At 48.4% G+C, this 14,750-nt stretch overlaps 1 protein-coding gene across 1 annotated transcript in view; it reads left to right on the top strand.

Moving 5' to 3' along the window:
• Positions 1-14,750, top strand: part of LOC111851428 (CCR4-NOT transcription complex subunit 2) — a 39,873-nt gene that overhangs the window by 5,586 nt on the left and 19,537 nt on the right. The window contains 1 exon segment of the mRNA XM_023826378.2: positions 12,460-12,579. Within this exon segment, the coding sequence (XP_023682146.2) occupies positions 12,460-12,579 (120 nt within the window).

Here is a 14,750-nt window from a genome sequence, read left to right as displayed (position 1 = left end):
GAGGTAGTGGGCTAGATCACTTCCCAGTATAGGTATGATTTTTTGAGAGGTGTGCAGAAACTGGCTGGGACTTTTGAGAGGATTTACTGTAACCAAAACTGGAGTATCAGTGACCAGCTGTCCTTTTTATTCTTCTCCATGTCGGTAATCGGGGTAGGAGAACTTTTTGTGCCACTTGAGGTGATGAAATTTAAGCTGCGGCAAATTGACTTGCGCCTGATGAAAATGGAGCTGACTTTGCGGGTGAGGGTGACAGCTTCTCTGAATCTTTGGTATGGAGGCAGATCTGGCTGCCTGGGATGCCAGAGGAGAGACTGCAGCCTCCACGACCACCACCACCAAGGTCGGCGTCACGAAGTGTCTTCTGTGGTCCTAGGTGCTACAGAGTGGTGTTGTGATTACGATCACTTGTTCGAGACAGGAAATATGTGTGTAACCTGGTGGGTGTGGAGGAAAAACAACCTGGGGTGGAGAAATATCTTATAATTAGAGGCCAAGAATAGAACTCAACTGTGTGCTGCTTTCTTCTGTCCTTATAGCGATATAATTAAGAAATAACTGTAATTATAAAGAATACTCCAGAATACAAAATGGGTTTCTTCATAATAGATCAAATGGACCTCTTTGTTGCCCTTACCTCTGTCCTACTGAGAGAACCTCTGCCCTTTTGGTGACGTGTAAGATGGTGCTGTCATTGCTGTGGGAAGGATTCATGCTCCCTAAGAACCGACAGCGGGAAGTCGGATAGCTTGCCGTGCTCCCCTGGGTTCCTGGGGACTTCTCCATAGACGGCTTCCTCTCCTGAAGCCCAGAGGTAGCGCTCTGGGGGGTCGGAGCCAGGCCATCCTGAATGAATGCACCCGCAGGGTTCTCCTGAAGTAAAGATCACCTCCGTCCTCCAGGCTTGGCAGGTGGGGCCTGCAGGGATAAGTCGGGATTCGGATTGTTTGTTTGCTCGTGCGCTTGGACTGAAGGAAGGGATTTGCAGGAGCGACACGTTGCCATGGTTTGTCACCAGCTGTTGTTATCTCTCTGTAAAGTGCTATCATTTCTTGCTTCCCAGTTGTGTTAAAGGTGGCACAGATGTAATTATCATAAAATGAAGTGTGGGTTGTACTGCATGTGGAGTTGGCATAGAGACAGGTCGTCCATTCATTTCCGTTGGTCACGAAGTATTGAATATATCCAACTGGCACTATTTTAAGCACCTTTGAGATGTGGACCAATGGATGGCATCACTGGTGGAGACTCTGTGCTGGTAGTAGTGTCCCTCCTCTATGCCTTCTCTGTTTTATATTTAACTTTCTGGTAGAGAATGACGTTTCTCAAGGTACCAAAGACCTAGCCTGGCTTGTCATTCATCAAATCCAACCACCACCAAAGGGCCATCTGGAATCTGTCTGGTCAAAGGAGCTCTTGCTCCTCTCCCCAGAGGGTCTCTGCTGTCAATTCACAATCCCATCAATAGCTGCCACTGATTCTTGCACTCAACTGGGGATCAAAGCTCATTAAGTGAGTTTTGCGCAGGCATTCTGCGAGTCACCCAAATGGGGCCTTTAAACCCCAGGAGGGCCCTTAGCAATGCTGGCTTTCCACTACCTGTCCTTTAAAGGGAACTACCATAATCTTTGCTTTAATACAGACGCTTCCCGGGTTACGATGGTCCGTGTTATGATATTTTGACTTTACGATGGGTATTCCTATTCCATTCTGTTTTTCAATTTCGGTAAATTATTCAACAAATTACATGAGATATTCAACACTTAATTATAAATTAGGCTTTGTGTTAATGATTTTTCCCAGCTGTAGGCTAATGTAAGTGATCTGAGCATGTTTAAGGTAGGCTAGGCTATGGTGTTTGTTAGGTTAGGGCACTGTATTAAAATGCAGTTTTGCCTTGCAATATTTTCGCCTTACGATAGGGTTACGTTCCAATAAAACTATCGTAACCTGGGAGACGCCTAGAATAATCTGGAAAATGGTTAAGGTCTGACATTGGTGCCCCCCCCCCCCCCCAAAAATAAAAGGACCGACCTTTGAGAAGGAGGTGCTTCGTTCTGCCGGTCTCGGCACTCCTGTTTCTATGTTCTGGAAGCGTACACATTTAGTGATTAGCATGGGCAAAGGGATGCCCAGACCCCCCCCCCTTCTGAAATAAGCTGCATGTAAACATCAGGGCTAGGGTGGGGGAAGGGAAGCCTCATCAGTTCAGTGGAGCAGTTTCTGTGCGCGCTCGGTAATGAGAAAGCATGCTGCTGTGGAAATGACACTGTGGCGAGAGATGTGCTGCTTTTGTGGGAAATCGGTGCCGTCTGTCACGGGAGCCCCCCCCCTGGGATTTGGGCAAGCTGCGCCGGCGACCCTGAACCGCCACGGGATGGTCCTTGATGGCGCTTGGCCACTCCCGCTGCACCGATCATCACGCCCACCCCCCAGTGTCTTCTGCAGCGCTGCATCTGTGTCCTATTTTTATAAATCGCAGCAATATTCTGAAATGTCCTCCGCCAGCCTGCGGCGCGTTGTTCTCGCACTGCGGGGAGCCATTTCTCCTGCTCCGAGGCGCCCCCTCCCTGCGAACAGCCGTAATGTCGTCTTATTGGCCCTTTCTGGACCGATGCCCCAACAGCCTTTTGGAAAACTATGAATATCATAGAAGATGAAAAGAGCAAAAGCTTAACGCCATGCTTTGGTTTTTGTTTTTTTTCTGTTATAAGCAATTGTCTTTATTTGGGGAACTCCTGTTGTACCTTTTAAACATTGCACTTAAGCCCTGTTTCTTCTATAAAAGCCATACAATACCTGGGTTGTTGTGAATGATGGTGTAGTGGAACGTTAGTCAATGCTGCTTCTCCTGCTGACATTTTCCGTTAACATCCCACCCCCAGCCGCCCGTGGCACAGGTGTAGACTCACATGGGGGGAGACCTGGGATGCCGCTGACACGTCGCTCTTTCCGCTACGGAGACAGACTCGTCATTAAGTCCCGCCAATGTGACGCATCCGGAGCGGTCCTGCCCAGCATCTGCCGGTGTCCCAGAGCTGCCGCGTCTCTGCCGCTGGCTGTGGGTGCGCTGAAATGACGGCCAACTTTTGCCTCACCGTTCCTGCGGAGTCGTCGGATGTTCTGGCTCTTTGTCGCGTTACTTCTAAAATCTTGCCTGATTGTTGCTCTCGGCGGTATTCCCAGCATGCCGTGGGCCGCTCGTGTCTGCCACAGGAATCTTTTAATACAGCAGCCAATGTTTATTCGTCTTGATTACATATTCCTAAATTTGATGTTCTGAGGGACCTCTCTTCTTGTGCAAGACTGCCTTTGTCCACATCATGCTATAATAGTACATTTTAAGCAGCCTGTGACCTGTCAGTTGTTAGTTATTTTGATACTAAACACTTTTTAAAAGCCCTTATGGGCTGTCAGATTAAAGGTCGCTAAAGTCTTATTAATTTTACTGAAGCAGTATTAAAGCAGTGGAGAGAGAACTTTTTTTTCCTTCCCCTAGTTACTACAGAGCCATATGGTAAATACAGACTATTGTGCCTACTTTTTAAATTAATGAATCCTTCAGCACTTGGAATTCCAAGTAGAACCTGTGCAAAGTAAATTGATAAGCAAAACTGTCTTCTGTTGAAATGTGGGAATCCTCATTTCTGCCGTCGTCTTGGGGATGGATGCTGCACATCCCACTGCATAGCTGCTGGTGACTGGCTGTCCTGTGGGCTCCAAGCTCCCGCTGATTATCACGTCATATCGCCCCTACCAGCCAAGACAATTCGAGAGACGTGCCTGCCTCTCACCATCCAAAGGTGTGATTTTCTGCTTTCTGATTGTGGGTTTGTGCATAAATCAGCCTGCTGTGCTCATATGGCCCAAGTTCCCCCCCCCCTATTCAAATCTGGCCCTTGATTCCTAATCCAGGCCTTGTTTTCTGTTCTCCCAGGCAGTCGGTTTAATGATTACTGATTCTGATTGGCCAAAGGCTTCACAGCTGGCTCACAGGTAAAGGAAGGCTGGAAAATCAGCAGGGCTCAGACCTTGAGGTCTGTGATTTGAACAGCCCTGCCCTAAGTGGTGCTTTTGTAGTTTAGGAAACCTACCTGGGAGCTGTACTTGCGTCTAGGTTTTATTTTTCCCAGCATTGATCTGTATTTATAAAATCAGCTGGAGCCACAGGCAAATAATCACGACTCACTACTATAGTTCAGTGTAATTATTCTAATTAATGCATAATAACCTATTCAGTCTTTTACAGAATACAGAAACTGAAAACAAAGCCATACAGTCTTTGACTGAAAAGACTGAAATTATAAAATCTTATGCATTTGATTTCTTCACATTTTAGATTTCCATCCATCATCTACCCACTTGTCGTGGTCCAGGTGGCAGGGGGCCCAGCACTGGCTTATGCAGGCAGCATACGGCACTAGGCAGGGCTACTCCTTCAGTGGGTTGCCAGTCCATCTCAGAACACAAGAATTGGGGGATTTGGAGATGCCAGATAACCTAAGTGCCTCTCTGCCTCTGGAAACCAGACCACACACAGGGAAGCCATGTGACATGGAGAGGAGAAACACGTTATACAAGAGCAGGAGGTGGGATTCAAACGCACTGGAGATGTAAGGCCCAGTGCCCCCCCACTATGCCACCATACCTCCCAGTTTAACCTTATGCTGGCATAGTATTTGTGCTTCCATGCTTCTTGGCCCTAGAAAAGTGAAGCTTGACCTGTGTATTTGTTGACTTGATTTGTCGACTGCGGCTTTGCCTGGATTAGATCCCGACGTGTCAGGTGACTCCCACGGCTAGATGATTGGTGGCTCTTGGACAGACAGTGATGCTGATGGCTGACAGCTGAACCTCGTATCCGCTCCCAGCCGGGAGGCTTGTTCTACTTGCCAGAGGCTGTAGATCAGCGTGATCCTTGGAATCCTGTATAAAGATATAGAGATGCACTATAAACACATTATTAATTTGCAGTTAAATGAATGTGTAATGAAATTTAAATGATTGTGTGAGAGTGTGCCCTGTGATGGGCTGGCATCCCATTCAGGGTACCCCCCCCCCCCCCACCCTTGTACCCTTGTGTTGCCTGGGATAGGCTCCAGGCCCCCCCCCCCCCCCCCGACCCCACTCTAGGTAAGAGGTTGGAAGATGGATGGAATGTTGATACATTCCCAAGAAGTCTAAAGGCTTTCACGGAGCAGTCTCTACCGTCTGATTTCAGCCTAGTCAGAGTGTGATTCACCTTTTTTCCTTTTGATGAAAGCTCTCCGGTTCATATCTGCGCACACACACAGCAGTTAGTTTCGCTTTCGGTTCGCTTGTTGTCGTTGAGCCTCTCTCTCTCTTTCTCTCTCTCTCTCTCGCGCTGCTGCTTCTCGGCGAGTCTCCAGAGTTGGAAAGGTAAGGCTCCTGCCCATCGCGGTGAACGCACACCATACCCGTGCTGAAGCGACCCGGGTGCATAGTCGCTCACCCTTGGGCTTTCACCTATCCTTCACGTCTCTCTTGTTTGTCCTAAAGGAGGCTTTGTCATGTAACTGCACCTCTTCCTCAGGCAGAACTGGCCACCCAGAATTCACCTGGGATTCCCGGTTTTGTTGGCCGTCACCTGGAGGAGCTCCGGGGTCAGGCTGATGGCCCCGAGAGTGGGGGCGCTGCCCCCTGCTCCCCCTCACTTTTGCTTTCTGTTCTCTCTGTGCCACCCAGCTGAACAACAGAAATGACGACCATATCAAAGCACTGACTCTCAGCCGAATCTGCTTCGACGGCCCTTTGAGAGAACGTAGTGTCCTTTTGGGCATGTTCAGGCATAGTGGGTGCTTTGAAATTGTCTGCTGAAGTGAAATACTCTCATTTGACGTCGAGCAGAATTGCTGGCTGACCAAAGCCTGCTGTCAGGTCAAGCATTTGTGCTGATAAGAGCTTGCGGCTATCGCTCTAGCTCCCGTCTCTGTAGTAACTGGAAGGGGGTCTTCAGACTGACGTCTGTTTAATACAGTGATTCCCTTTTACTGAAGTGTATGAAACCTGTATGGCAGAGATGAAACTCATGTTACTTCCCATTCTGTAGTTTCCCAGTGGTTCCAAAACGCCAAGATTCATTTAACGTAGAGCATTACCAAAGCAGATTTCCAAAAACTCATCAAGAAGCCTGGACATAAAGTGTGCTGATAACTGACAGCAGTTTGCCCCCGAAGAGGCTGCATGCGTCCGGTCTGCACTGTTAGCGTTTTTGTTTTCTGAGCAGGTGTTGTGGTCTGGTGGGGGCTGGGCAGTCAGACGAAGAACGAAGCAGACGGTGAAGAACCCACTAAAGGAGAAACGTCAACGCTCAGGCAGAAGCGAAAATCAGATGCTGCTTTAATAAGAGAGAGTTTCATACGACACAGTGCGCAGGAGATGGAAACGTTGGTGTAAGAGGGATTGCATATCGATATCGAGCTGGTGAAGTTATGGGGGCGGCGAAGGGGCCTCATTCGGGTCTGGATGATCCGTGGGTCGGTCATTCGGAAGTTGATTATATCTGTCTCATTGGTGTACCAGTGGTGTGAGGGGAAGCCAGTGCCTGGACCTGCACTGGGGTCAGGGCTTCCTGGATGATCCCCCAGAAAAGGGCTACAGGTGGATGTTCCAGCCTGTAGAGGCGAGCGGCTTCCTCTCCCGGGACTCGCCGTCGCTCGTGGATCCCGGCCAGCGAGCGTACCGGCCGTATCCGGCAGCATCGCAGATGGCACGGACCCCCCCGCTCATGACTGGACATATGTCCTGCTATGCTTCCCTGCAATCGTCGGTTCCCCCACCCCTTTAAAAATACGTAGCCCCGGATTTAGCTCTCTGATTGGAGCTGGGAACCAGCTGGCCTGGATCTCGGTGTGGGCATTGGTCAGTCGGTCGGTACTCATCAAGAACGGGGGGGGGGGTTTTCTCTGGACAAGGCAGACGTGCTTGCGTGAATAGCCTAGAGGACGCCAAACGGCGGCCTCGGTGTTTCCGCCCGTTTTTCCGGCACAGCCAAGCCAAGGCCGTCTGGTGTGACGCCGGCGCGATACGCATCACGGCCCCGCCAGGGTCTCGACCCCCTACAACCACAAGACACTCTCCTGTATACAGAGATACAGCTCTGCCGAACTGGAGGAGGAATGGTCTGTGTTTGTGGGGAGGAGGGGTGTGTTGGGGTGGGTAAGGGGTGGGGAGAGGGCAGCTGTCCGCTTGCTCGTGCTGGTATCTGTCTTTGGTTTCAGGGCCGAGATGCAATATGATGGAGACGCTGACTTCCCAACAGCTGCGATAGAAATGTGAAACCAAAACATGTGTAAGATATGCACTTGCTGCTCTTATTGTCTTAATATCAGACCCAGAAAACCTACTGGATTAAGGAGCTTTGTTTTACTGCATGAAAACTCTTCAAGTACAAGTATAAGTCAGACACTCTTAACCCAGAGATTGCCTGTATTTGGTTTTGTTATAGTAGTAAGGTTTCATTAAAGATGGTCGTAAATTTACAATGTCCTGTCCACAGGAACCGTCTCTAAGAAATTATGAAATCTTGCAAATGTGGGAGTCAGGCTTTATGTTGCTTTGTTCGCCTGACCTCTGACTTGACCTTGCCTCACCTCCTTGCTTTTCCTTCATCCCTTTGTGGGAGACTGACGTTCCCAGGAAGTGTGTTTCTCACCTGGAGCATCTTATTTTCCTGCCGGATGTGGGGCAGCTTGACTCTGGTAGCGTTTGCCTTGGGGACGACAGGACGAAGGAGCCCCTCCCGCTGTTTGTCTTTGGTTTGTGAACTCACACCAATCTGGGCTTTTTCAGGCTGAAGATCAAATGGCAGTTTGGTCTTCAGCCTGTAAAGTGATGATGGTCCCCAATGAGCTTTGCTCCAGCACCAGGGGGGTAAATTCCATGCCAGTGACTTTGCCGGAGCCTCGCTGTCCTGCTCCCAGAGCTGAATTACTGTTGCTTTTGTCAGTTCATTAAAGTGTCTGTTCCTTCCCGTGCTGCGGACCTGTCACGGAGGCGACCTGATCGGTGCCTGCGCCAAAGTGTCCCGAGGGCCCGACACTCGATCGGCAAGCCTCCCTGCCCTGTTGCAATTTTTCAGTCAGCCGAAAAGAAGGCTGAACCCCCCACCCCCCATCTGCTCACATTGGGTGTATTCAGTGCTGACCCATACCCATAATGCCCTCCTGAAGTGCAAAGCATCTGCTTTGAAAGTCGCTCTTTGATTGGTCGTCCCTGGTTGTGATACTGAACGATGCTCCCAAATTTCAGACTGGCCGTATGTCCATATACTCGCATCCAGACAGCTCAGGAATGCTGGGTTTTGTTTGACTCCCTTCCATTAATGATTGATTGCTGTTTTGGTTCGACTTGCGGATGCATTTGAAGATATCGCATCTCACTGGTGTTGCTGAAGCTGGCTAGATTAAACACCGGTAGCCTGGAACCGGTGCTTATACACGATCACGCCCCCCATTCATCCCCCGGCTGCCAAGCTGGCAGAGTGAGCCTCCCTCTGCTCCTGCCGGATCTGGGCCGGCGCCCTGCTCCCTGGCGTTGATCCCACGCGGTAATGCCGTCCAATCACAGCTCGACCCACCTCTGGGTGGGTCGTACGGAGCGTGGGCAGCTGGAATGGGGGTGGTGAGGGAGGCAGTGAGCGCTCCCACGAGAACATTTGGCTGGTGATGGCAAAAACGCATCCAGGGAGAGTCCCCCTGGGGCCATGCCGAGCCGGCAGCACTGGCTGTGCCGTGACCGCGGGCGGCACAGAGGCACGGAGAATCAGCAGCCTGCGGCTAAGGGAAAGCTCAAAAATAGTAGTGTAGTTGTAAGACATGTAAGTAGGTGTTCTGATCAGAGTGACACCATGTCGGTGTCTGGATCCCAGTGTTCAACATAGCAACTTGTGCAACGGTCACGCAGAGTATTAGAGCTTCCCGTTGAGTCTGATTTGTTGGAATCAGTTATTAATGTGGCGCTGCTGCATCCTCTGCATGGTAGTTCTTGGTTTTCATCCCTTTGGTATTTCTCTGATGCCAGAGGTGACTAATTGCATTTTGTGTTACCGCTGCTGTCATTGCATCGCACTCGATTTGTTTGTGGCATTTTTTTTGTTTGTGGTGAAGCAGTTAAATTTACACAACATTTTTTTTTTTTTTTTTTTTTTTCCTGTGGCTGATGAAGCCGGATGAAGACTGTTGGGCTGGTTTCTGTTGAAGTTTCACACACACACACACACACACACACACACACACACACACACACACACACACACACACACACACACGTAGGGTAAACATATCCTTATGGGGACCGCTCATTCATTTCAATGGGAAAAATGCTAACGCTAACTATGACAACCATAACCCCCACCATGCCTTAACCATAAGTAAACAGACAAAATGCAAGAGTTTTTGCATTTTTAGTTTTTATATGGCAGTCACTGATTTTTATAAAATAGAGTTTTTCATTATGGGGGCCAGGAAACCGGTCCCCATAAGGTAAAAAACCGGATATTTATCACGTTATGGGGACATTGTGTCCCCATAAGGATAGGTATACCCGCTCACTGTGACTTATTACTCGATCTTGCTACTGCTGCTTGTTCCAGCTGCAGGTGCTATTCTCTGTTAATGAGGGGATATGAATGAGAGCATTCAGCCCTGTGGACCTGTCCAGCTACACACCTGACGATGCCCTGCCCTCCTCACCCTAGCTGCCTCTCATTGTGGGAAGATGGTTTGATGGATGATGCGTTAGCTAACTTGTTGGCCCGATTGTCAGGTGAGCCCCGTGGACTGGCTCCTGCTACAGCTCGACCCGTTTCCCTGTAGTTCAGACATGCTTGTGGGTCAGTACATGGTAACTTTGCACATGGTGCTTCCGGTCGTCTTTCTGATGCAGAGGAAGGATTTGCTTTTTTGACGGACCTGCACATTTCCATACGCTTAAGTGAGTCAAACTGCGGTATTGGGCAGGATCAGCCGTCAGCCGCTGCTGTGGTTTCTCGCCATGTGGAGGCCAAAGGCTGAAAAGGATGTCATGCCTTGGTGTGTGTGAGTGAGTGAAGTTCGCAGGCTTTGTGTGCATCTTTCCCGGCCTGTGAACCCCCGCAGAGGTGAAAGTATTAAACCTCCTCAATTTCAGCTTCATTTCTATGGCTTCTGCTCGTTTTCATTTGTTCTGATAGACCGGATGTTATTGCTGCCCATTACACGTGGTTTCCAAGACGAAAGCTTTTGCCTGGCTGCTCTCGTCTACGCTTTGGTAAACCGGCCCTGATGCCTTTTAAAGGTCTGCTATTGAGACCTGCAGCCAAATGCCCCAAAGTTCTTTTTTTGGTGCTTAACTGAACTCCAGCCTTTTCTGAATCATGTGATAAGAAGAATGTTTTAAAGGTCTCAGTCAGGCTACTGAGGCTGCATGTGCTCCATCTATGGCTTTCTCAAGGTTGCAGCTGGGTCAGGGTCACAAGCCTGATTTCATGAGATCTCTGATGCTTTCTCAAAGGCAGGTGGTTGGCGGGCAGGATTTTTAACCTCACCCCCTTTTTTTCTGGCCCTCAATCAGTCCCTCTTGTCTTTTGTTGGAGATGGAGGAGTCTGGGTTAGGGTTATGGTGTTCTTATGCAAACCACTGCTGAAAGGTTGCAGGCAGCTCATGCACTAAAGGTGACCTGGCTGGCAGAAGCCCGGTCACTGCTTCCTGAGTGGGAGGATTTACTTCTGGCTGCTGCTACAGGCTGCTCTTTGTTACACACAGGGCCTGTTGTGTAGATTTAACAGGCAGGCAATGCAGGCTGCATAGCTGACCTGGAATCACTTTGAAGGCATGTTTTAAGTCTCCAAAGTTATGTATGTTCCCATCTGCTTCAGATTGACTGCAAATGCTTGCAGCCATGGGGCTTGTGTTGCTTTTTTTGTTTTCCTTTTCCTAATTGGGTAGTATAAATGGTTTTGACATGTATGCAGACTACCTGTGAGGTGGTCACCGCTCGTAACAGCTCAACAGCTTTTTGTTGCGGTTCCTCTTGAGAGAAAGGGGTACGTCGGTTGTAACTCGGCCTGCTTCTGCCTTCTGACCAAACCTCAGTGACGGAGCGGGTCGCGGCCTGTACCTTCTGCTCCTTCTAGGCCACCGTAGCTCGAGAAGGCGGTGTGATGTGAAAAGGCTCGCGGTCTGGGCTGCGATTCCCACCTGGATGTGATGGTACAAACGGTCTGATTTCCTACTGGCTTGTTGGAATCCCCGCGCGGGTCTTTCTGAGACTTTCTGAGCATCACCATTCGTAGAGATACTATAAGAGGCTTTTCATGCTTCCTGGGCGCTAACCTGAAATTCCTGGGTGCTTCATCTGAGCAGGAAGGTTTTCAATCAGGTGCTTACAGAGGGTGAGGCTTCCGTGCATCAGACATGCTTCCACCTGTCATTCTACATATACGGGGTGATATTCAGAGTGGAACGAGTGGGACAGGTCTTTGGATTTCAATCAAAAAGGACTCTAGGAAAACGTCTTGAAAGCTGTAGTTGATTCGGATTTAGTCTGTTGAATGTGAGTCATTCACGCGTGTTTGCAGCTTCTGCTGCTTTGTGGTGCTGCTTAACATAATGGTATCCTCATGCATTTTCTGTCAAACCGTTGGTTAATGGCCCAGGGGTGAGGAGTGAGGCCATTCTGGAAGGAAGATGGTGCAGAGAAGCATGATGAGTCAGTTTAATCTACAAGGTAATGGCAATTTCTTTTTGAGTGGATCCCTTAATGATAATGAGGCCCACTCCCATAGTCTACAGTATTCACTTAGTTGTGTTTTTTCCCCGGCTTGATTGAATCCTCCCCTTCCAAGCAGGACCACTTGCATCATGCTCGTTGGGAAATTCCTGCCCGCGATTGGCTATAGACACACCTTAGACTTCAGCTGTCGTCCGAGCTCTAAGGGCTCAGTCTGCGGTGAGCATGTCCAAATTTTCCAGTTGAGTCCCTTAGCCAGCAGCGGTCTGACGATTATCTCATGGCAGACTGGGTTAGAGTGCTGTTGAGCACGGTCTAACTCGTTTGAAGAGGAGTCTCGCAGGAAACGGCATTTCATTTCTGAAGGCTGTCTGTCAGTTACTCGTTATGGTTGGGTATCGTCCACATTTCCTCTGTGCTGTCTGAGAGGCAATGTGCTTTTACAGATAAGGTTGCTTCCAGGAGCTGGTCATGTAAGGGCTCATTTCAGATGGGTAATCCATCTTGTACTGCTATGACGCTGACACCCTTCTACTGGGCCTCCTAGGCCTTCTGTGATTGGTGCTTTCTATTATGACCCCGCCCACTGGTCTACATTAGGTGGTGCTATTACACATGACACTGGCTTGGGGTGTTTGTTTGTTTTGTTTTGTTTTATTTATTTATTTGTCTTCCCAGAGTGACTCCTGACTGTAATGATTTAGACTCCTCTCCCTTTCTGCTTGCAGGTGACAAACAGCATGTTTAATGCTACAAGAAAGAAGTTTGCAGAGGGGGGCGAAAGCGACTACGCGGATGACAGCATGTACTACACGAATTCGATGTTCCCGCATCGATCGGAGAAAGACGTAAGTTTGAGCCCGTCGCCCTTAGGTGGCGCTGCCTGGCACCGTGACGCCACAGTGCCACCATGGCTTCCCGGTCTCCTCCTAATGGTTTTCAAAACAGGTTTGTGAGGTGGCGCTGTAGTCACTACTATGGATGTAATTAATCCTCTGGAATGTCATTTGAAAACCAAGTACTTAGAAATGCTTGAGCTGCGCTTCAGTTCAGACCTCGTTTGCACAGCAAGACTCTTGTCTTCTCATTTGGATGCATATTCATCAACTTTTGATCAGAAAGAAAAGGGGGGGGATGGATAAATGGTAAATGATAAATTTTCTTCCTCTGTACCTTTTATAGATAGTGACTGTTTGCACAGGGAAGGTGATTTGTGCACATTTTCAGTTATTTGACTATGAGATAGCGTGTTAAATTAAAGTTTGATGTATAAGCTGGATTCCTGGCATGTGAATGATCATTAAAATATACTGACATCTGCATACATGTGCAGATAAATCAGACCTTGTGCTTAAACTTCATTCTATAGCGGCACTTTCTTGTAGCCCAGGGTTATTCAACTCACGGTCCTCGAGGTCCGAGCCCTGCTGGTTTTCCAGCCTTCCTTTACCTGTCAGTCAGGTGTGAAGCCTCTGACCAATCAGAATCGGTAATTATTAAACAACTACCGGGGGGAACTGAAAACACGGCCTGGATTTGGAATCGAGGTCCAGAGTTGAAGGACCCTGTTGTAGCCCTTATTTGAAATGCTAAGAATCCTTGTGTGTTTACATCCAAAATTTGCATGTGAATGCCTGTTTATTTCAAAATGTTATTTTTTCAATGTACATGTGGTTTTCACGGCTTTACTGGAATACCAGAGCACTCGTTGAGAAACGGGATACTGGAGCGTATCTGAAAGTCCTTTGTCATAAGTATGTCCACCACCCACTCTGTCTTATTTTCGACTTCCTGTCCTCTGTGCTTTGACTTGAAGGCCTGGGGTGAGGTGTGGCCGTGGTAGTAAATAGAGTAACAAAGATCTTTTTGTGGTAATTCAACCCTAAAAGACTGGTTTAAGAACATCAAAACAGAACATCAGTGTTTGGACAGGTCTGCATGTCATCTGCAGGTTGAATGTTTCATCGGTTAAGCTTCTTTATGAATGTTATTTTGAGTCGAGTTTTCCCTCCGGTTATTTTGCATTAGGTCAGACTGTATTATGTCAGATTATTTTACATTAGGTGAATTAAACCTGGAGGATTCTGGTCAGCGGCCTGCAGGTGAGGGAGGATATATCTATCTATTCACAGTCTGTGTGGTGTGCAGGCCGTCCTGGAGAACGGCAGGCCTACACTCCCTCATTTCTGTCCACAGGGATAAGGATTCCCATGTGTATACACCTGTTTGATGTCTAAGGAGAAATCAGATGCCTGTTCTGGCCCAAATCCCATACCATGTAATATCAATAAAGAGCTCATCAGATGATTTCATCATAAAATGTAGAATTTGGTTGGTGAAATATTTTTTTTTCCTCTCCGTTAATGCGTGAGATATCAGTTCCAAGTCTAACGGCATGTGGTTAGACATTCCCTGGGCACTTATTAAATCCATATCTGGAATACTGGGCCATAGTCATTTAGATAGACACAAACTTAAGGTTGAAAATTTAAGTCCCAGGTGGGGCTCTGAGTATTTAGTACCGAGTACTTAACCTGAGTAATGCATACCCAAGGAGCTCTGTGCTGAGAGCTGGAATTCACAATGTAGTGTGTATACCAGCCTGTGTTTGTGACTTCCCAGTGAGCCGTTTATGTGAGCTCTCAGGGGGATATTGGTGGTTGCACACCGATGGGGTGAGACTGTTCTGTGTTGGTTGCAAGTTTCCATTCAGCTGTAATTTTAAAGAGAGAAATCACGCTTCCCGATATCGGTTCCCCTGAAATCCCGGAATGACAGCTGAGAGCAGCTGCCACCCAAAAGCCGCCAAAAGAAATTCTAGGTTTCCCAGGAGCTCTTCATAAAGGTCTCCAGTAATATCTTTGGATAGTCTGGATATGTGGGCCCTGATTGCTGCCACAGGGGGGTGCCGTTTCTCCCCCTCACTCACTCCTGCCCACCAGCCATGTTTCAGGATCACAGTACTTGTACGGGGATGTTGGTGAAATGTTGGTGAAAGGATGACAGAATCTGTGTGTGT

This window comes from Paramormyrops kingsleyae, chromosome 1 (assembly GCF_048594095.1).
Source record: "Paramormyrops kingsleyae isolate MSU_618 chromosome 1, PKINGS_0.4, whole genome shotgun sequence".
Taxonomy (NCBI): Eukaryota; Metazoa; Chordata; class Actinopteri; order Osteoglossiformes; family Mormyridae; genus Paramormyrops; species Paramormyrops kingsleyae.
Note: the sequence above shows the minus strand (reverse complement) of the source record. Positions and strands in the feature narration are given on the sequence as shown.